General features: G+C 36.2%; 1 protein-coding gene and 1 non-coding gene across 10 annotated transcripts; both read right to left on the reverse strand.

The window, feature by feature from the left end:
• Positions 1-3,354: 3,354 nt before the first annotated feature.
• On the reverse strand, positions 3,355-3,460 carry LOC121231535 (small nucleolar RNA R71). The gene has a single exon (XR_005929593.1). It is a non-coding gene; the product is annotated as a small nucleolar RNA R71 (small nucleolar RNA).
• Positions 3,461-17,781: 14,321 nt separating this feature from the next.
• Positions 17,782-21,479, reverse strand: LOC107961974 (probable inactive ATP-dependent zinc metalloprotease FTSHI 1, chloroplastic). 9 transcript variants are annotated; one of them, XR_005928829.1, is made up of 6 exons: positions 20,901-21,479; positions 20,444-20,590; positions 19,968-20,164; positions 19,095-19,645; positions 18,563-18,636; positions 17,782-17,993 (listed from the first exon to the last, which is right to left on the reverse strand). XR_005928829.1 is itself a non-coding variant. In XM_041115958.1 (3 exons), exons 1-3 carry the CDS (start codon positions 21,138-21,140, stop codon positions 20,068-20,070), a joined length of 390 nt encoding a protein of 129 aa, XP_040971892.1. In that variant the 5' UTR covers positions 21,141-21,479; the 3' UTR covers positions 17,782-20,067. The 9 variants fall into 9 exon arrangements, 1 of the variants encoding a protein (XP_040971892.1); XR_005928827.1 differs by having other exon boundaries at positions 17,782-19,445; positions 19,543-19,645; XR_005928828.1 differs by lacking the exon at positions 18,563-18,636.
• Between the last annotated feature and the right edge of the window lie 2,625 nt (positions 21,480-24,104).

The raw sequence follows: 24,104 nt of genomic DNA on the forward strand, positions 1-24,104 counted from the left end.
GATAAGAATTGGTAATTTCATCCTGTTTGACTATAACTTCAGGGAGATAAGGTTTGTAATCTTTAGTCTACTCCACTGCAACTTCAGGGAGATAAGACTTGTTATCTTTAGTCTGCTCCTCTGCAACTTCAGAGAGATAAGACTTGTTTATTTTTATCCTGCTTTTCTGTAATTTTAGAGAGATAATGATGGTGGCTTCGATCTGCTCCACTGCAACTTCAGGGAGATAAGATCTGCTATCTTCAGTCTACTCCACTACAACTTCAAGGAGATAAGACTTTAACTTCAACCTGCTCTACTACTACTTCAGCCAGATAAGGTTTGCTATGATCTACTCTACTACAACTTCAGAGAGATAATATATGTTTATTTATAGCTTCAATCTGTTCTGCTGCAACTTCAGGGAAATAAGATTTGCTATCTTTAGCCTGCTCTACTGTAACTTTAGGGATATAAGACTTGTGGCTTTAATCTGCTCCACTTCAACTTCAAGGAGATAAGATTCGCCATGATGACTTAATCTGACCTATTGCAACTTCAGAGATATAGAGTTTGTGGTTTCCCTGGTTTGTTACGCAGTTCTCTGGGGAACAGGCTCTATAAAATCTGTTTGATGAGCCTATTTATGCCAAATAATTAGGATGTCATGTTCAGAATGAATTAAATGCTCCTAACTAGATGAACAGAATGATATTTGCATGAATGCAGAATGTCATGACAATGATCCCTTTTTAATATTTGGGTTGTCATTGCTCATTGTTCATCAAGGTTCTATCACTGATGTGTTATCCTTCTTTGCTCAGCTGGTATCTTTGATAAAAAACCGAAGAGATAGTCATCATTTAGACTCCTCTTTCTCAAATGTTTCCAACCCTTAGATTTGGTGAGTTCTAAACAATAGTCCTGTTTCAAGTTCTTGTACTATTTAGAAGCCTTCAGAGTAATATTCAAAACTTCTTTTATGTGAATATTATAAGTCCAATAATCATTGTTTCAATAAAAATGCTTGAAAAATACTATCACAATGAACGAGATAGAATTTTACTAAGAGTAAAGCTCGAAGTGAATAAATTAATCAAGATAGCAAATTTTGCTAAGGTACAAAAATGAATAAGATAAGAAAAAGGTGCCCCAGATATCATAGCACGAGCTTCTCTGTTCAAATTTCTCGAAGACCATTTCAACTAGATATGTGTTCAGGAGATCTCAAGTATTTTGTTAATGCCCCAAGATGTAACATTCCTCCTTCTTGTTAATTCTGAGAGGACAAGACTACCACATGCCCCATTGATAAACCATAATATATACATTTTTTTATCCTATGCTTGACATATTTTTGGATAATTTATCATAAGATTTAGTGAATTTGATACTCCTAATACTTTAAATTCATGTTTTATACTTAAGTGAGCATAGGAAGGCGAAAAGAGCAAGAAACAGGCCAAAAATGGACAAATTAGGCCTAAATAAGTGTTTCACACGGCCTAGGCACTTCTACATTAGCAATCCACACGCCCGTGTGTGACACACAGGTAGGCTACACAGCCGTGTGTCATGGCTGTGTCGACATTAAACCAAGTTAGAATTGCATACGACCTAAGCACCTTCATACGGGCGTGGTACACGGTCATGTCCTAATCGAGCCAAAGTCTAATTCTATTCAGAAAAGGGTAATTTTAAGCTATTTTGGGCATTCCAAAATCTATATAAACACCCTAGAAGAGGATCAAAGGGGGACGCAGAGTAGAAGGTAGAAAATACTCAAGAATAACCATCGGAATTAGCTCAGAAGCTGGATCTACTTCAAGACTGAAGATCTCCATTCAATTTCCTTAGAAGTTCTTTGGGTTCTTTATGTTTTGTTATTTTCCCAATCTTGAGATGTTTTCCATTATTATGAACTAAACTCCCTAATTACCTAAGGGAGATGAAACCTAGGACGGATCTTATAACTATTTGAATTATATGATAAATACTTGTTCTTATTCCTAATTGGGAGTTCTAATTCTTGCTTTAATATTCTAGGGTATTAATTTAGGTTTTTGATATGCTTATTCAGTGGAGCAAAAGTCCCTATTTAAGAGTAGATCATTCATAATTAAGCGGAGTTGCTTGCAATTCTATAGATAGGACGACATAAATCTACCGGATTAAAGTTAAATCTAATAAGGGAATCCATAGACCGAGTTAATGCGACGATAGAGGTTTTAATTAGAAATAAATTTTGATTAATCAACCTAGAGTCAGTTGTTTTTAGTCTCGAGAGAGATAATAACATAAACTAGGGATTTCTACAGATTAAGTCAAGTGAATAAATTGTCTAATTCAAAAGTAATAAGTGAATTTTAGGTGGATTCTTCCTTGGCTATTGTCTTCTCCATTGGTTCTCTAAAAAGTATTTTCCAATTTTAATCTTTGTCGTAATCTTAGTTAATTAGATAATTAGTTTTAGTTTAAAAACATCCTTAATTCTTAGGTTAGATAATAAAAAGATAGTAATTACTAGTACTTTTAGTCCTCGTGGATACAATATTCCCGGTCTCACCATAACTATACTACTGTTTGATAGGTGCGCTTTCCTTAGTCGAATTTTGTTAGTTAGTTTAGCGGCCATTACGTTTCTGGCGCCATTGTCGGGGACTAAGATATTAGGAACGCTTAATTTTTATTACTTTAGCCATTCTTTATTTTTATTGCAATTTAATTTAATTTTTGTTTTTGTTTTAATTACTAAATTTTCTTTTGTTTACTTCTGGTAAGTTTTTATAGTTTATGACTAGAAGAAACCCATCAGGACCTTTGCTTTTCGATAGTGAGATCGAGAGCATAGCTTGCAGAAATCAAAGAGAAATTAGGCGAAGCCTACAATATATAGAGGAAGAGTGAGGGGGCAATATTCACACTAATACCGAGGAGATGGTTGAAAATTAAAATAATCTGCTACCTCCTATGGTTGATGCAAATCCAATAGATCAAAATCCCACTTCTTGTACTATGTATGATTATGCTAAACCTACTTTAACAAGAACTGAATCAAGTATAGTTAGACCTGCTGTTGCTGCAAATAATTTTGAACTGAAACCTAACACAATTCAAATGATACAACAGTTTGTTCAATTTGATGGTTTGTAGGACGAGGATCCAAACACTCATTTAGTAAATTTTCTAGAATTCTGTGAAACTTTTAAGATTAATGGTGTTTTTGACAATGTCATTCGCCTTTGGTTATTTCCCCTCTCATTAAGGAATAAGGCTAAATAGTGGTTGAACTCGTTACCACGAGGGTCAATCACCACTTGGGAACAAATGACCGAAAAATTTTTACTTAAATATTTTCCACCGACTAAAACGGCTAAATTGAGGAATGATATCTCTTCTTTTGTGAAAATGGATCTAGAAACTCTTTATGATGCATGGGAGAGATACAAGACTTATTGAGAAGGTGCCCTCACCATGGGTTACCTCTATGGCTCCAGGTTTAGACTTTTTACAATGGTGTGAACCTCTCAACATGGCAACTGATTGATGTAGCTGCCGGTGGAACTTTAAACAACAAAACACTTCAAGAGGCTTATGAATTTATTGAAGAGGTGTCACCGAATAACTATCAGTGGCAAGTCATGAGAACGAAGCCAACAAAAGCAGCTATAACCTCGACGTGGTCACTATGCTATCTAACCAAGTAGAACTTTTAAATAAAAATATTGATAGTTTGTATGGTTCTACCCAGGTACATCCAGTGATGAGGTGTGATTCAAATGGAGGAGGAGTGCACAGTATAGAGTATCCATCCTTCAACCCTAGCATTGAGGAGGAACAAGTTCATTATATGGGTAATAATTCTAGACCTCAAAATAACCCGTATAGTAAAACTTATAATGCAGGTTGGAGGAACCATCCCAATTTCTCGTGGGGTGGTCAGGGAAATCAAAAGCCACAACATCCTCCAGGTTTTCAACAACCACCCTACTAACAAGAGAAGAAACTGAACCTTGAAGAGATGCTTACAAAATTCATCTTGGTGTCAGAAACTCATTTTCAGAATACCGAAATAGGGATTAAGAATCAACAAGCGTCGACGTAAGGGCTCGAAAATTAAATAGGATAGCTTGCTAAGTTGATAACTGAACGACCACAAGGTGGCCTACTAAGTAACACTGAAACTAACCCAAGGGAGCAACTTTATGCCATTACTGTGCATAATGATGAAGGGTTAGTTGAAGCTGAACCGAAACTGAGGCAAGACAATGTGGAAGATAAAGGTAAGGTTGATGTAAGTAATGATAAACAGAAACTGGTAAGCAACGAGTATAAACCTCGTGCGCCATACCCCAATGCGACAAGGAAAGACCACACAGACGAACAATTCGATAAATTCCTTAAATTATTAAAAAAATTACATATTAACTTACCGTTTATTGAAGCTCTTTCATAGATGCCAAACGTAGTGAAATTATTAAATGGGATCTTGGCTAATAAATGAAAGTTAGATGATGCGTCGCATGTGGAATTAAACACAGTTTGCGCAGCCATTCTGCAGAATAAGCTACCTAACAAGTTGAAAGATCCAGGAAGTTTTACGATTCCTTGCTTAATTGGTAGTTTAAATATTAATAATGCGTTGGCTGATCTAGGGGCGAGCATTAATGTTATGCCTTATAAAATGTTTAAACAACTAGTTCTTGCGAAACCAAAACAAACTAGAATGAGCATTCAACTGGATGATAAAACAATTAGGTTTCCTAGGGGTATCATTGAAGATGTGCTAGTCAAAATTGATAAATTTATATTCCCAATTGATTTTGTTGTTCTAGATATGGAAGAGGATAGTGACGTGGCTTTGATTTTAGGACGACCGCTTTTTAGCAACTGCTAGGACTATCAATGATGTTAGCACAAGAGAACTAATACTTCGTGTAGGAGATGACACGATTTCTCTCCAAGCTTGTGATTTGACTAAATTATCTAGTAAGCAAGATGGCTATACAAGTTTTGTTGATATGAACAACATTATGGCTTAAACTTCTTTTCAAGAAACCCCTATGAAGAACGTGATGGAGCCACATTCTAATCCATATGACAAAAATATAGCTACTCATGAAGAACGAAGGCTTCAGATCAATGAATTAGATGAATGGCAAACACATGTCAAATAGAAACCAAAAGTACATGATGAATCAAAGCGACACCATGATGAGTGTAGGGATGAAACAAAGTAATTTAAGGTCGGGCATAAATTATTGTTAGATGAAAAGGACCCCCGAATTGCTACTTCAAAGCTTAATACAAACGGAGTGATTCTTTTCACGGCACTGAATGCTTTCCCATACGGTACAGTTGAGGTAAATCATTCTCAATTTGGCATTTTTAAGGTAAATATTACTCGACTTAGACTTTATGTGGATAATAGAATTGATAATGAGAAAGAAGAGTCTCGACTCAGTGATCCGCCGTGACCATGCGAATAAAGAGGTAAGTCAAGCTTAGACTCTAAATAAGCGCTTCTCGAGAGACAACCCGAGCACTAACACCACTAACTAGTTTATTTTAGCTATTTTTCGTATTTTAATGCAGGTACAGTGGCCCACACGGCCTGGAACACGGGCGTTTCCCTGGCCGTGTGGAAATAGGGCTAAAAATCCCAAATATCGAGTCACACAGCCATAAATTCGATCCACACTGCCATGCGACACGGCCATGTGAAAACTAGAGCTAAATTTTTAAATTTTAAACAAGTCAGAGAGTTACACGGGTAAGGCACGAACACATGGGCATGTGGGATATTACACGGGTATGGGAGAAGCGAAGAACGTGGGACACGACTGTGTGAACCACACGGCCTGGACACACGGGCTTGTTCCAGGCCTTGTGACAAATGGGCATTCAATATTTGCGATTAACACGGGCTAAACTCGCGCCACACCGTGTGTGACATGGCCGTGTGGCCTAACATAGGGCCTTAACATGACTGTGCCCCTATTTTAACCCCACCAAAAACCTAATTTTTATTTATTTTTCTTCTCCTTCCCTCCTAACCTTAGCCGCCGCAACACCCTTTCACCTCACCATTCAGCCACCGATTTTTTCCCCTCGCGCGCACAACCCTCACCAAGACCCCCTTTTCTTTCGTCCCCAACAATACACACGCTGCACAAAACCTCCAAGCTCGACCCAACCTATTTCCCTTGCCCTCACACCACGCACCTACCCACATGACCACCAGTCGCTCCCCTCCTCATCGTGGCTACCTCGTCGCGCGTACACCAGCACCGTCCACCGTCGTCTGTACCTCCGACCACTGCCCATGGTTTCTTTTTGTACCCTCACCTTTCTTTTATTTCAGTATTTATTTCTTTATTTGTTATTTCTTAATTGTTAGTCTATTTTATTTTTCAAAATTTTTTATTTATTTATATATTTAGTAGTTTTCATTTTTATTGCAATTATTATTCATTATATTTGATTATTATTTTTACTTAGTTTATTTTGACTCTTCCATTTTTGTTCTTTGTTTTAGACTATTTTATTATTTTTAGTATTTATATTCTCCTATATTTGCATCCATCTGTTTAGTTAGATGCTGTCATGATTTGTTTTCTTAATTCCTTACTGCTATTGCTATGTCCCTATTATTCTAGTCTTTGCTTTCATTAGTGTTAGGGTATAGACTCTTTAGGACCATAGTTTTATTTTTCTTACTTAGATTCTACTTTTTCTCCTTTGTCTTGTGGTTAAATACTTGGTTCTGTTTGACTTCTTTTATTTTCACGGATACCATGACAAACACACGAGGCAAGAAAACTTCTATTCCTGTTTCGAAAAGAGGAAGGGTCCTGGCGCAACCTCCTTGAGTGCCTCGACCGAAGTTCGTCATCCTCTGCTTCGATTCTTGTCAGGCCTACAGGACGACTTGTTTCAGCTTTTGCACATGCGACCGCTAGGAGTGGGCCGATGTATTGACTGGGTCGCATTGGATCAGGTCAGACTAGTTGATGAGGCCTGTGCTTTCATTACCACTACCCCGTGAGATCGGTTCTTTGCGATTATCGAGCCCACCTATTTAGAGCTTATCTTGGAGTTTTGCACTACTTTCCATCTACAGCATATGATAAATACCCATGATGAGGCCGATACTATCACTTTTCAATTCGGTGGCTTAGTGCGACATATGAGCATCCCTGAGTTTGGCATAGCTTGGGGCATATACACTGATGAGTTTATAGGTGCCGATAACTTTCTCCGCCTCCACCGTCACATCCATCACTCACCTTCATACTGTTGGACCGATCTCACAGCTAGTCAGATCTGTTATGATGTGATTTGCTCAAAGGCAACATCTCTTTCTCTGGCTTTACGATACATCCACGCCTTATTAGCTCACATGTTGACTGGTAGGAGAGAGAGCACAGGAGTTATAAACACTATTGATGCATACTATCTTTGGAGCATGGTGACTGGTCACATCTTTGATTTGGCATACTTCATAGCGCTTGCTTTTCGCCATCAGACAGACTGCCATAGGAGGGGTCCCATCTGTCTTGGTCCCTACGTAACTCGTCTTGCTTGACACTTCAGCTTCTTCGACACTCCAGAGATTCATCGACACTCACATTAGTAGGCTAGATGACTCCTCAGGGAATTTCTAGTATGATCCATATGAGGGTGATAAAGCGACACCGTGGATTTGACCCCCCTCAATACAAACTCATTCACTCTAATGTCGATGATGTCCCTCCCCCTCACGAGGACCCACACCCACCGCCACCACCATCGAGTCATCGACCTCCTACTGCCACTTTGATCAATATATCTGAGCGACTCACTCACTTCGAACAATAGTGTTTTGCGAGGTTCGACAGCATTGAGGCAACTCTGCAGCAGATCTGCCAGCACTTCCACATCTCGCGTCCACCACCACCACCTCGTGACGCTGACACCTCTGATGATAAGGACCTTTGAGTCCATTTATTTTTTATTTTATTTTATTTTATTTTTGTTTTTATTTTTGTTTTATTTATTTTTCTTAAGACTTATGTTTTATATTTTGAACTATGTTTATCTTTATAGTTATTATCAAGTAATCCCTTAATTCTCTTCCACAAGTTGTGTTTATTTTCTTATTAGTAACTCAGAATTACCTCGTTCATTAGCCTTATCTACAACTCTAGATTTCACTATTCCAAGGATTTCATCCAAAATACAGGGCAGTTTCGCTTCTCTCCCTCTCTTCTGATATTTTGCTTATATTATTATTATCTATCTTCGTACATTGAGGATAATGTACTTCTTAAGTGTGGGGAGGTTATTTATATGTTTATTAGAAAATCCCTAAATTTTTATCTCGTTCTCAAATAATTTTCTCATACTATTATTAAAGTGAATTCTGATTGATTTATAATTTTTATTAATATGTTTTGAATTTAATCATGGGGAATTGTGAATTGATTGTTCAAACTTTAAAGGCATTAGAGAATCAAGCATGATAAATTGACTTTTGAGAATTAAAATTGCTAGGTTGTTTCCCTGAATTGAGGTATTATCTTGAAGATTTGAATAGACAGAATTGACATCAAATACCCATAATTTTCATGAGATTTTGAGCCTTTTAGAGCATATATCTTTCTTGCTCACTAATTTTTTTTATGAGTGTGTCAACATTGATTTGCTATTCTAGAACTTGCATCGATTATACATGTCAAGACCACACCTTTGAATTGATATGCTGAGATGATAAAGGCATTTAGGTTTTAACCCACTTACCCTATAAAAAGCCTACCTACATAATTGACCCTTAGTAAATCCCTTTGAGGCTTAACCATTGTTTCTTGATTTCTCCCTTAATGCTAAACCACAAATTAACCCTTTTTGATTCATTAAAAATTTTTCCCTTTTTATTGACTCCCTTTTTATCGAGATTTGATTTGATTAGTTACCTAAATATTTTCTTTCATTTTAGTTGCTGAATTGTTCCTTACTATGTACTTTCCATTATTGTTCTTATTCTTAAAAAAATAGTATATTTATTTTTATATTATAAAGAGCGTGGATAAGTTAAAGTTATTATAGTGAGAAAAAGCTCACTTCATTAGTTCCGAATGGTTTTCGCACTTGTTTGTAATTTAGTAATTAGTTGTATTTTTCTAAGTTTGGTAATTTATTAAATTAATCTTGATTCTAACCCTTTTTTTCAGCCTCTATCCACACTTTTAACCCAAGCCCTATTACAACCCTGTTAAAGACCTTTTGATTTGTGTATCATCTCATTTATAGTGGTGGAGATTTGATTTTCATGCAAGCCTATGGTAATAACTTTTCCTATTTGACTATTGAGTGCTTAATTATTGAACCTTAAACACTTCAAGTGATTTGAGTGAATCTTTAGTGAGGATGTCAACTCCTGTCCATTTGTAATTAGAGGTGATTACTTAGATAAAGGGGGATACCTATGATTTTATGATTAAAATGCTCAACTTGGATTGTTTGAAACCTTGATGTTCTTTTAGTCAAATTCTCAATATATGATTACTTGTGGTTTACTTCGATACAGTATTGATGACAATTATAAGTTGAGAAGAATTTATTTTAATTGAGAGTTGAGGATTTTGCTTGAGGACAAGCAAATGCTTAAGTGTGGGGATATTTGATAAACCATAATATATACATTTTTTATCCTATGCTTGGCATATATTTAAATGATTTATCATAAGATTTACTGAATTTGATGCTCCTAATCCTTTAAATTCATCTTTTATACTTAGGTGAGCATAGGAAGGCGAAAAGAGCAAGAAACGGGCCAAAACGAACAAATTGGGCCTAAATTAGTGTTTCACACGGCCTAGGCACTTCTACACGGGAAATCCAAACGTCCATGTGTGACACACGGGTAGGCCACACGCCCGTGTGTCATGGCCGTGTCGACATTAAACCAAGTTAGAATTGCACACGGCCTTAGCACCTTCACACGGGCGTGGCACACGGTCATATCCTAGTCGAGCCAAAGTCTAATTCTATTCTAAAAAGGGTAATTTTAGGCTATTTTGGGTATTCCAAAGTCTATATAAACACCCTAGAAGAGGATCAAAGGGGGACACAGAGTTGAAGGCAGAAAATACTCAAGGATAACCATCGGAATCAACTCAGAAGCAGGATCTACTTCAAGACTAAAGATCTCCATTCAATTTCCTTAGAAGTTCTTTGGGTTCTTTATGTTTTGTTATTTTCCCAATCTTGAGATGTTTTCCATTATTATGAACTAAACTCCTTAAATACCTAAGGGAGATGAAACCTAGGATGGATTTTATTACTATTTGAATTATATGATAAATACTGGTTCTTATTCTTAATTGTGAGTTCTAATTCTTGCTTTAATATTCCAGGATATTAATTCAGGTTTTTGATGTGCTTATTCAGTAGAGCAAAAGTCCCTATTTAAGAGTAGATCATTCATAATTAAGTGGAGTTGCATGCAATTCTAGAGATAGGACGACATAAATTTTCCGGATTAGAGTCAAATCTAATAAGGGAATCCATATACCGAGTTAATGTGACAATAGGGGTTTTAATTAGAAAGATATTTCGATTAATCAATCTAGAGTCAGTTGTTTTTAGTCTCGAGAGAGATAAAAACATAAACTAGGGATTTCTACGGATTAAGTCAAGTGAATAAATTGTCTAATTCAGAAGTAATAAGTAAAGTCTAGGTGGATTCTTCCTTGGGTATTGTCTTCTCCATCGGTTCTCTAAAAAGTATTTCCCAATTTTAGTCTCTGTCGTAATCTTAGTTAATTAGATAATTAGTTTTAGTTTAAAAACATCCTTTAATTCTTAGGTTAGATATTAAAAAGATAGTAATTACTAGTACTTTTAGTCCTCGTGGATACGATATTCCCGGTCTCACCATAACTATATTACTGTTCGATAGGTGTGCTTGCCTTAGTCAAATTTTTGTTAGTTAGTTTAGCGACCATTACCCATATTCAAAAGTTGAGCTGCCCGTTTTTGGGTTTTAAACTCAAAAACCCTTTGGTCTCAAAGCGCCCTTTGTGGGTTTTCACATTGGCCTCTCCCTCTTTTAGGTGAAATACTTCTTGACGGAATTCGAATTCACAGCATTGGACAAGCTTTTACCATCCATCACAGCTAGAATCAGTGCTCCTCCGAAAAAGACTTTCTTTACCACATAAGGTTATTCCCAGTTTAGCATCCAATTCCCTCTGAAATCTTTTTGTATAGGAAGAATCTTTTTCAAAATCAGGTCCCCCTCATGGAATTCTCTAGAGTGAACCTTTTTGTCATAGGCTCGCATCATTCGTTTTTGGTACATCTGACCATGACGAATAACCTTTAGCCTCTTTTCTTCGATCAATTTTAACTGATCATATCGAGATTGAATCCATTCTACTTCATCTAACTTCACCTCTGACAAAACTCGAAGAGAAAGAAACTCAACCTCGATAGGTAGAACTACCTCCATTCCGTAGACCAAAAAGAAAGGCATTGGCCTGGTAGAGGTTCTGACAGACGTTCGATAATCAAAAAGGGCAAATGGTAACTTCTCGTGCCAATCTTTATAAGTCTCAACCATTTTCCCCACGATCTTCTTAATATTTTTATTGGCTGCCTCCACTGCCCAATTCATTTTAGGGCGATACGATGACGAGTTGTGGTGTTTGAACTTGAATTGACTATAGACCTCCGCTATTGTGCTATTGTTCAAATTCAATGCATTGTCAGATATGATCCTCTCCGGCATTCCATATCGACATATGATCTCCTTCTTCAGGAATTTTCTTACTGTTGATTTTGTAACATTGGCATATGAAGCGGCCTCTACCCACTTGGTGAAGTAGTCGATAACCACAAAGATGAATCGATGCCTATTTGAAGCTTTTGGCGATATTGGTCCAATCACATCCATGCCTCACATAGAGAAAGTCCATGAGGAAGTCATGACATACAGAGGTGAAGGTCATGGGGAAGTCATGACATACAAAGGTGAAGGAGGTTGTCTCCATGGATTTGGAACTTATGACATCTTTTGGCGTAGTTAATACAATCCCCTTCCATGGTGGACCAGTTATAACCAAATCTCATAATTTGCCTGGCCATGGTATAGCCGCTAGCGTGTGTCCCACAGATGCCCTCATGGACTTCTTCCAAGATTTTCTTGGCCTCAACGGCATCCACACATCTTAATAGTACCTGATCCTTTCTTCTTTTGTATAGGACCTCCCCATTTAAGAAATAGTCATAGGCTAGTCTTCTCAATGTCCTTCTGTCATTCGCAGTTGCTTGGTCTAGATATTCACTATTTTTCACATATTGCAGTATATCGTGGTACCAGGGGTGATCATCTTTTTCTTCATCTTCTTCGACATTGTAACAGTGAGCTAGGATTTCATAAATGCTTATTTAGATGGGTTTTACATCTTTTTGTTTGTTCACCTTAATCATGGAAGCTAAGGTAGCCAAAACATCGGCCATCTAATTTTCGTCTCGTGGAAGGTAGCAGAAGGTGATGTCATCAAACTCTTTAATCAATTCAAGGACCAGTTTTCGATAAGCAATCAACTTGGGATCTCTTGTCTCCCATTCTCCCTTGAGTTGATAAATCACTAGCGCAGAATCTCCATACACCTCTAGCACTTTGATCTTGTATTCTATGGCTGCACGGATACCCATGATGCACGTTTCGTTATTCATACAATCGAAATCCAATTTACTAGTGAATGGATAATGATCTTCGTTTGGGGACACCAAGACTGCCCCGATTCTATTACCCACAGCATTTGAGGCCCCATCGAAGTTTAGTTTCCAGGGAAGTTCTTCTGGAGCACCTTCTTTAGTGGTTGCAACACACATCAGGTCCTCATTCAGGAAATCAAATTCAAGGGCTCATAATCTTCTAAAGCTCTACTGGCCAAAAAATCTGCTATTGCACTTCCTTTTACTACTTTCTGGTTCACATAGACTATGTCAAACTCAGAAAATAAAATTTGCTATCAGGCCATCCTTGCATTCAAAGCTGTAGACTCCATCATGTACTTCAGGGTTCCAATTTCGAGATGAGCTAGATGGTGTGATACAACATATACTGTCTTAGCCTTCGAGTTGTCCAAACTAAGGCACATCACAACTTCTCGATTGGTGAGTACCTTGTTTCACACTCAGTGAAATTTTTACTGAGGTAGTATATTGCTCTTTCTTTCCTTCCTGACTCATCATGTTGGCCGAGCACGCATCCCATGAAGTTCTCAAATACTGCCAAGTACAATATCAGTTGCTTATCTGGGTTGGGTGGCACTAGTATTGGGGCATTAGACAAGTAATGTTTGACTCTGTCGAAAGTCTTTTGGCATTCCTCATCCCATACACCTGAAATGTGTTTCTTAAGGAGACGGAATATGGGGTCACACTTCTCCGTTAATTGTGAAATAAAATGGACGATATAGTTTAATCTCCCTAAGAAACCTCGAACTTCTTTTTGAGTACGCAGCGGAGGCAGATCTTGTATGGCTTTGACTTTGTCTGGGTCGATCTCAATCCCTTTCTCACTAACCACAAATCCGAGAAGCTTTCCAGACTTGGCTTCGAAAGTACATTTTGCTGGATTGAGTTTTAGCTGAAACTTTCTAAATTATAAGAATAATTTTTTCAAGACTTGTACATGCTCCTTCTCTGTTCGTGACTTTACGATCATATCATCGACATAAACTTCGACTTCTTTGTGGATCACGTCGTGAAACAAGGTTACCATGGCCCTTTGATATGTTACCCCCGCATTTTTCAGTCCAAATGGCATCACCTTGTAGCAGAATGTCCCCACATGGTTACAAATGTGGTCTTCTCCATGTCTTCAGGATGCATCTTTGTCTGATTGTATCCTAAGAAACCATCCATGAAGGAGAATAGTGAGTAACTCGCTGTGTTGTCTACTAGGGTGTCGATATGAGGTAGTGGGAAATTATCTTTCGAGCTGGCTATATTCAAATTTCTATAGTCTACACATATTCGTAGTTTTCCATCCTTTTTAGGGAAGGAGACGATGTTGGCTACCCATTCTGAGTATTTTACCACCTTTAAAAATCCCACATCGAACTACTTTTTGACCTCTTCTTTTTTTTTCAGCAAGACATCAGGCCTCATCCTTCGAAGTTTTTGCTGAACTGACTTACACTCTTCCTTTATAGGGAGTCGATGCACTACGATATCAATGTTCAACCAGGGCATGTCTTGATATGACCATGCGAAGACATCTTTGAATTCATGAAGTAATTCAATAAGGTCTCGCTTCATTTTTGCGGCGCTACCAGCTCTAATTTTCAACTCTTTCTCTTCTCCCAAGCTCACAATTTCTATCGACTTTTTGTGAGGTAGGATTTGTTTCTCCTCTTGTTCTACCATCCTCAACAAATCAGGAGATAAGTCACAAACTAGGTCATCTTCAAAACCTTAAGAATCATCCACATACATATCTCGCTCAAAATGAGACTCTGAGCCATTAGGATCGTATGGAGGTGAAGAAAAAATCCAAAGAACGAAAAAATCTAAGAATAATTATTTGTATGGTATGATTATGAATGAAGAATATTTGAAAGAAAAATCCAAAGAGCAAAAGGATCTAAGAATTATTATTTGCATAGGGTAATTACGAATGTAAAGAATGAACGAATATCTGCTCAAAAATGATAGTAAAAATGCATTTCATTGAAATAATGATTTTGAAAAAAATGCTTATTTCTCAAAAAGGACTCTTATTACCCCTAGGCCTAGAGCAATAAGTGTGTTTTGAACATTACTCTGTGTTAGTTCTAAAGACTACAGGAATCTCTTCTACAGTCCAGTTGTCCAAAACACTCCCTGGCTCATAAGGGCAAATGCCTGACAAATTTTTTCTTCCAGTCTCTTATTTGCATGTGGCATTGATATCCAAGTTTTCCAACATTTCTTCTATGGCTTCCTTTCTTGGCGTGCCCCGCTCGAGATGAATGATTCCTCCAGACACAAGTTTTTGATATATGGGAGAATATCATTGGTTCCCATTTGATTTCCTCCCTATTCAACCGTGCTTTCCTTCTTTCTTGTTTCTTTTCCAGCTCATTTTTCCTTTGTCTCGCATCTATCTTAAATATTAAGCCGAAGCGGTCTACTTTTTCCTTCAATATTGGTGCTTCAACCCTTCCTTGGAGGTGTTTCCCAAGTCCTTTTCCTAGTATGGCCCATTTTCCAACTGTTAACTGCAAACCCATTCTTGTAGTCCTGGATATCTTTGGCATTAGGATCCTATTCCCTTCAGTAACGAATGTTACATTCACAAATTTCAAAGACTGAAAGGAGCATTCGATTGCTTCATTGTTTGCCTCAAGATATGGAGAATTTATCGTCACCATCCTGCCTTCTGTTACCAATTTGAACTTTTGGTGGAGCGATGAAGGTACTTCCCCTACTGAATGTATCTAGGGCCTCCCCAACAACCAATTGTATGAAGGTTTAATATCCATCACCAAGAACTCCACCTCAAAAGTGTTTGGGCCGATCAGAAGAAGTATTTCAATTCTGCTCATTACCCTTCTCTCCGTACCATCGAATGCCCTCACTGTATTTTGACAGGCTTTCATGTGAGAGCTATCCACGGGTAACCTATTTAGTGTGGATAATGGTAGGACATTCAGTGTCGATCCATTGTCAATCAATACCCCGGGTATTGTATACCCCTTGCAATGGGTGGTGATGGGTAGAGCCTTAGTTAATCCCATGCCATCGGGTGGTATTTCGTTATCATTGAAGAAGATGAAGTTATCAGCGCTTATGTTGCTAACCAGGCGATCTAGTTTGTTGACAGAGATATCGTTAGCAACATAAGTTTTGTTTAAGACTTTCATCAGTGCGCTGCGATGAACCTCCGAGCTTAGGAGTAAGGATAGCACTAAGATTCGAACTGGTTGTTTACGCAACTACTCTATGACACTGTACTCACTATGCTTTAGAAACTTCAGGAATTCTTTTGCCTCCTCTTCGTTGATCAGCTCGTTAACAGGGGTTTCAGGCCTGGTCGCTCTTTCCTTCTTCTGTTAGACCACTATTGCCTTTCCTTTTACAGGTTCTGCTTTCTCGCTTGTTGAATCATTGTGCCTCCCACTACGCGTATAGGAACCCACATCTTGGTCCTCTTTTGAAGCGTCAGCTGGGCTCTCCTTTCCTGGGATCATCACATTACAGTCGTAATTTCGTGAAACCCTCTTGCTGTCTTTATAGGAAAAGACTGCAGGTTTTTAGACTATGACTTTTGGTGGCATTTGTGCTCCTACTTTATAGGTCGTGATATGATGACCATGGGATAGTTAACCGTTTGGATCTGTGCGGTCGATTCTCCTTCTGACGCACATATACTTTCCTCTTCGGGGTTTTTGGCTTCTTCATAAAACTCTATTTCTTTGTTGTTCATCATGTCTTGTATTAGGGCCCTGAACTTTCCACACTCTTGGATTTCATGCCCCACCTTATTGTGGAACTCACAGTAGTTCCTCTTTTCTTTAGATCCCTTTTTTGAATCCAATACGATCAATCCTCTCTTAACCATCTCCTTCCACACCTGTCTCAATGGGGTTTTGACTTCTGTAACCTCATGTTTGACCTTCTTGCTCCCGCATTCATTTATCCCGTTTACCCCATGGTCAGTGTGGTTGGGTAACGGGTTTTCTATTATATTTGGTGCGGAGGAGTCATCAAACTTTACAATCCCTATTTGAATAAATCTTTCAATTAACTTTTTAAATGCAGTACAATTTTTAATGGAATGCCCAGTGATTCCGGCGTGGTTTTCACACTGAGCATTTGCATTTTACCATTTGGTATATGGGGGATGCACTAGCTTTAAGTAGAAGGGAGACACTACATGCGCATCGAATAGGTTCTGATACAGCTCCCTATACGTCATGGGTATAGGAGTGAATTGTAGTCTTTCTGTGTTCGTCCTCGTATTAGATTCTTATCTCGGGGTGCTTTGGTGGTTGACAGTTTCCGTCTTCGGTTGGTTTACAGTGAGTGTCTTGGAATGACCTTTGTTGTATGTACTCATGTTGTTCACCTCATTCTCTCTTTTCTTGGTGCTGACCTCTTGGTACTATCCTCTGTCTCTATTTTTGCCGCTCCTTATCGTACTCTCAATCATTTCACCAGTCATCACTATGTCTGAGAAGCTTTTGGTGGCGCTCCCCAACATATGAGTGATAAATTAAGCCTTTAAGGTATTAATGAACAGCATGCACTACAGCAAAACTGACTTTTAGCGACGTTTTTTTAAGCCTATAGCGGCACTTTTAAGCGCCACTAAAACTATTGCCACTAAAGACAACGCCGCTAAAGAACATAACCTTTAGCGACACTTTCCCCACAAACGCCGCTAAAGAACATGACATTTAGCGGTGCTTTTCACACAAACGCCGCTATAGAACAGACCTTTAGGCGCTTTTCTCACAAACGCCGCTAAAGAACATGACATTTAAAAAATTATTTTAATTAAATATTTTTTATTAATTATTTCTATGATAAATATTATATTATGTTTAATTTTTGAAATTTGAACTTTAAACTATATAATTTTAAGGATAAATAAAAAATATTAATTAAATTAAATTTTCTATTAAAATTTTAACTTTAAAACTAAATATAAAAAATAATGAATTTAAATTTAATACATAAACATTGATCAATATGTAATTTAATACATAAAAAAAAACCACACAAAGTATTACTATTTCTAAAACAAAATTCATCCTGGTGAGAAAAGAATGCCAAATCATCATCACTTCTCATTAATCAAAAGGAAAAGGATCAAAAAAGAAGAAGAAACACTATACAACAAAAGGCTGGTTCAAGCTTAGATGAAGCCAAAGTATTGCAATGCTTGCATATAACTTAGAGAAGTCCTTTGATGCTTTCAATTCAACCGCTAGAGAATCCAAAATACCGGAACAGAAAGCCAAAGTATGCACCTGTAAGCCAAAGTCAGACCAGTAAGGAAATCACTTATACGACCCTCAAAGCCACATATGTCAAAGCACATTATCTGATCTCTTTGAATTATGATATGGAAAGATAAATTTTTAATAATGCCACCATAATGCAAGAATTAGAATTTGTTTCGACAAAAGTCATTGATCATGTAATTAATCATGTGCCTTTGCATGTACAAGCGTTGCCTCTAAAACCTACATAGTTTAAATAAAAAATATCACCAAATCCATGGCTTATCCTCAAACAATCTATTATTTATATACGTAAACAAGTCAAACAGAAAGCAGCTCATGGCAAAGCATTTTCCTGATCCACTATGTTAGTTGTTTTTATCTTTATTTCTTCTCTGAGTTCAACTTTAAACCTCAAAATTAGATCTACACAAAATTTTCCCTGTGAAGTTGAAAAACTAATCACCACATTATTTTGGTAACAATTTGATTAATTATTCAACCTAAAACCAATTAATTATAGGTGGAAGGGTCTAACTTGAATATAAGCCTACAAAAAACCCAATTTAAAGAAAGGCCACAATCAAAACAAGTACCTTCCCTCCAATTCGAAAAAGTTCTTGAAGATCATGAAACTGCCCATGAATATCACCACAAATTGTAGCAGGGGCTTTTACATGTTGTGATAGAGAAAAAGAATAATAAAACAAAACAAATCATTGTTTTTTCTTTTTCAAGAATAAGGAATCTCGACATCTTTAACATACATCGTCTACTAAACACATATTGATCTTGAAAGCCTGATGTTAGAGACTAAACACAGTAAAATAATAAACCTGCACATTGCTTTCTTTTACATCAAATAAATCATAAGAATATATAAATGTCTTAAATGGAAGAGAGAAAAAAGCTGATTTTTTTTCATTAATTATAACTAAAAATTCACACGGCGATAGAAACTAGTGCTATTGGAACAATATCTTAAAACAAATTCAATTCAAAATCATTTTGGTATTCATTTCACAGCCAAATATAGCCTAATCTATTAAAATAATTATACAATTAAATTAAGTGCTCAAAATTTCCGTACTTTCTTGAGAAACAAACAGATCGTGAAAAAAAAAGTACCTGTTGCTCCGAAAGTGGCTTACATTGCATGAGCTGTGAGATCTGTTCATCGAGATCAAGGGTTGAGTCTGTTGGTGCACCCATTTTTGATAATTAAGTAGCAATAATAGATTTTTATAATTTATTATGTTACATAAAAAGTCAACATATAAAATGGAGCTTAAAATATAGCTTTGACCATCAACTAATTCATATCTCCTACCCATGGTGCTCTAAATTAGGATGGAAGCTTATAAAGACAATAAATTCACCAGCATCGGGAAGTCCATCCTTTTGCAACTCAAATGTTCGCTTCCTTTCATGGTCCAGGATGGCAATTTTTGTTGGTGTACTAAGATATATCTTATCCACCTTTTCATCAACAAGAACGGTAAACATAAAACAACGTATACAAATTTGAATTGAAAAGACATAAAACATAAGCCTGCTTTAAAAATTTTAGACTAACTTCTAATTCAACTGTTATTGCATCCCCTTGTTCAGTGAACCGCTCTCTGTTCTGCAGGTTATCCAAATAATCCAGTGTCTCTAGTCCTTCTACTCGCACTTCACTAAATAAAAGTAAATACAAATTGAATCGTACAAAACAAAGAATAAGTCCAAGCAATATAGCATAACAACAACACCTAGATACAGAACTTTTTCTTTACTCTTAAAATAATAACAAAAATAAGAACGGAGCTTTTACTTTCCATGTATGATGTGGTGAAACAAATAAAAATTGCTTCTAATCATAACTTAACTTTAATTAAAGATAAAATAATAATGTGTTGCAAGATGTTTACTTTATGGTGATAAAGTGTTACGAATTTTTTTTGTATTGATGAGATATATTAACTAATTAGATCTGCTATTCAAGTGATGGAAATTAACCTTGAGATCAAAACGACCTGGCCTGAGAAGTGTAGGATCTGACAAATCTCTACGATTTGTAGCAGCCAAAAATATAACACCTTTGCCAGTATCAAACCCATCAAGCTCTATTAGTAGCTGAATTCAAAGTAGTTTCCCACTCTTGAGTGGCTGCATTATATAGGTGGTCTGTTGTTTCCTTGAAAATCCCCTGACGTCTAATCAGATAGAAAGAAAGAGAGAAAATCATTCACATATGATCTTAAAGACAGCTATGTTTTTCTCCTCTCCACTAAATTCAATTATAGTTATCTTCCTACTCATAATTGCAATGATAATTGGCCTATAAAAAGTATCGAGTGTAGCCCATTCTTAGTGTCTTATAAAATACCATAAAAGATAACCAAGGCAACTATATTTCCATTTCCAATCACTTGATTTAAATCAGATGCAAAATATTAATGCTTAGTTGCAAACTACATCTACAAAGCTTATACCTCATTCGCCTTCAGATGTCAACAAATGGTGTGGTTTCAACAAATTCTTGCATTAAAAAAAGAAGGGATAGGAGTAGCAACAAGATTATCATATCTAGTTGCTAAAGCATCAATTTCATCAATGAATATAACTGATGGTTTATTTACCTGCAAAAGATAAGAATTTCTCAACAAATTACACAAAGTACATAGCACAACCAAGTATCTGTAAATAAAATAAAAGGAATATGTACTTATAACATAAAAAACAATAACATAGAAAATATAGCAAGCTGATTTACAGATGGCCCAACCATCTGCGACATTTTATCTGTTCCCTAATTATTATCAGATGCCCAACAAGTTTCTTTAAGATAAAGCGTCAAAAGTATGGAATCTAAATTACAAGTACTGCACCACAATTAACAGCTACATGCTGCCTTAGCAATCAAATATAAGAAACTTATAGCATTATCACCTTGGCTCTCTTAAACAGATCCCTGATACGAGTAGAACCAACACCGACTAAAACTTCCACAAATTCTGAGCCTGCCATTTGGTAGAATGGAACACCTGCTTCATTTTCTTCTTCTTCCTCGTTCTCCTTCTCTTCAACTTCCATTTGTTTGTCCAAAACCTCCTTATTTTCTTCTTTGTTTTCTTCATATATCACCTCCGCTTCCTCCGCTTTCTTGTCATCTAGGGTTTCTGTCGCCATAGAAATCACCGATAAAATTAAAAGGAAACTGTATGTTCCCTTGAAAGCCTAGAATTAAAAGAAACCCTAACAGATCGAGAGAAAATGAGCAGCTATGGTGGGTGAATTCAATGCAGTGAAATGAAAAAGAAGAAGAAGTGTGATTGGTTTAGGTGTATTGACTTGGTGTTGTTGGAAATGGGAAATTTGGCGGCAAATTCTAAGAGTAAAAGGGAAAAAGAAATAAGTACAAACTTTTATTTGGGGGATTTAGGGCGCACAATGGAGATGAGAAGAAGAAGGAGTAACGAGCGGGTAACCAAAAATTATTTTTTGGGAGTGAGCGGGATTTTGATTTCCCCTTTTGCGGCGTTTCCACCAAAAACACCACTATAACTCAACTTTTTAGAACTTAACTTTTTGTAGTGTTTTACCCAAAAACGCCACTAGCTCAATTTTATTTTTTTCATTTTTAACATATTTTTTCCTATTTTTTTCTTTCAAAATTTTTGTGCTGAGATTATCATTTTTTAGAATTTTTTTTATTTTGAATATTAAACTTTTAAATTGAAATACGGACTAAAATATTAAATATTAAAATTTTAAGTTTTTTAATTTTTAATTTTTAATTTTTAAATTTTTTTGAAGATTTTTATAATTTTTAAATTAACATATAAAATACAAAAGGAAACTTTAACAGAAATAAAATGGATTCGATGAATTAAAAAAATACAAAATGACACAGCAATACAAGCATTATTCTTTTAAGTATGGTCCGCATTAATTGTTTAGATTTTTATATAAATGACATTTAATTATATGTATACACCAAAATTTTGATAGAGATACATCTCAGAATTATATATGAATTTCGGTTTAATGTGTAATTGTAGACATGAAATTCTAATTGTGGTTTAAATGTATAGTTGAAACTTTAATTTTGATTTAATCATACACATATTAAAAAATAAATAAATCAATATATTTTTATATTGAATAAATATAAATATTTATGTATACAATATATAAATATAAAATAATGTTATATCAATAATTGTGTTAATAATTTACAAGAACTGGATCAAATTAAAACTCATGTATACAATTGCACACTAAACCATTGTTCATGTATGCTTTTGGGATTTAACCCATTTTGATATATATTTTTTTTAAAAATAATTTATATTTATCTTATTTAGAATTATATTATAAAAAAATTCAAGATACACAAGTTAAGTAGTTCACCATATTTACCCTTAAACACTAAAAATTAAATCCCAAATCCTAGACCATAAACCTTAAATCTAGACCATAAACATATACCCTAGCCCTAAATATATATATTACAAGGGACAAAGTGATTAAAAAAGAATCTTATTGCTTATTTAAACCCTAAAATAAATTATTTTTTTGTCATTTTATCAAAAACCCTAACCCTTAAACCCTGATAGCCTAACCCCCAAAACCATGAATAGTACTGAGACCTTAACTATAAAACAATAAATTATAAACCCCAAACTTAAACCATAAACCATAAACCATAAACTCTGATCACAAAATAATAAAAATTATATCATAAACCCTAAAACCCCAAACCATAGACATTAAACCTTAAATCCTAAACCTTAAACCCTAAAATAAAATGATTTAAAAAACAATCAGTCATATACCCAAAAAACTTTAAAATTATTTTAAATAATAGTATTTATTTTTTTTTGCATTTTTAACAAATATTTTTCTATATTTTTAATTTCAAAATTTTTCAATGTGTCATTATTTTTTTTTCTGAAGAACAATTTAAATATTCAATTAAAACAATTTGTATTTTAATTAATATAAATAAACCAGTTAAATAACAAATAGACAGATAAAATATTTTTTGGGGGCATTTTTAGAAAAACGCCGCTAATGCTCAGTCTATAGCAGTGTTTTTCAAAAAGCGTCGCTAATGCTCGATCTTTAGCTGCATTTTTCAAAAAGAGCCGCTAATGCTCGATCTATAGCGGCGTTTTTTTATCCAAATGCCGCTAAAAACGCCCCTAAAAACCTATTTTGCTGTAGTGATGGTGGTCTTTTTTTTTAGGAGAGGTGGCTGGACTTGTATAGCAACCTCCCTCCACCTTTGGGCGTAGTTTCGGAAGCTCTCACTCGATTTTTTTCCATATTCTGCAATGTGATCCTATCTGAGGTCATGTCCGTCATGTGACTATACTATTTCATGAAAACTTGAGCTAGGTCTTTCCATGAGTTAATCTTGGTACGAGTCAATTGGTTGTACCATTTTGATGCTGCCCCAATCAGACTGTCCTGGAAGCAATGAATCAATAGCTGGTCATTGTTGACGTACCCAGTCATTCGCCTACAAAACATGGTAATATGAGCCTCGGGGCAGCTACTCCCGTTATACTTCTCGGACTTTAGAGTTTTGAACTTAGAGGGAAGCACCAAGTCCGGAACCAAGCTCAAATCTTTAGCGTCGATCCCACAGTGATAGTCAGCACTTTCATCGCTTTGAACTTCTCCTCTAACCACCTACATCGATCCTCCAATTCTTTTGAGAGCTTCACTCTCGCTCTTTCGGCTTCCACCATGTCATCCAAATCAGGGACTACAGGATTATTTGGGTTATCCCTTGGATTAGAGCCTGAGCCTGTTTGGTAGTTGATTGGCATCAAGGCATCGGCCTAAAATTGTTGGGGCCTGATTGTAACGGATGGCCTTCGTGTGTGCATCTCAAGTTATGTTTGAGCATTTTTCGAGGTGAAACCAAGGGGTAGAGAGGATTTTCAGTAACGGATGGCCTTCGAGTGTGCATCTCAGGTTGCTTTTGAGCATTTGTCGGGGTGAAACCAGGGAGGTAGAGAGGATCTTAACTTGTCCACTAGTCAGCAGTTGTGTTAGCTGGTCCATCGTGTTTCTTTGTGATTTCAGCATTTGGTTCTTCATATCTTGCTAGATTTTAGCCAGTTGCTCTTGCATTTGTGC

The sequence above is a fragment of the Gossypium hirsutum genome, chromosome A06 (genome assembly GCF_007990345.1).
Source record: "Gossypium hirsutum isolate 1008001.06 chromosome A06, Gossypium_hirsutum_v2.1, whole genome shotgun sequence".
Lineage (NCBI taxonomy): Eukaryota > Viridiplantae > Streptophyta > Magnoliopsida > Malvales > Malvaceae > Gossypium > Gossypium hirsutum.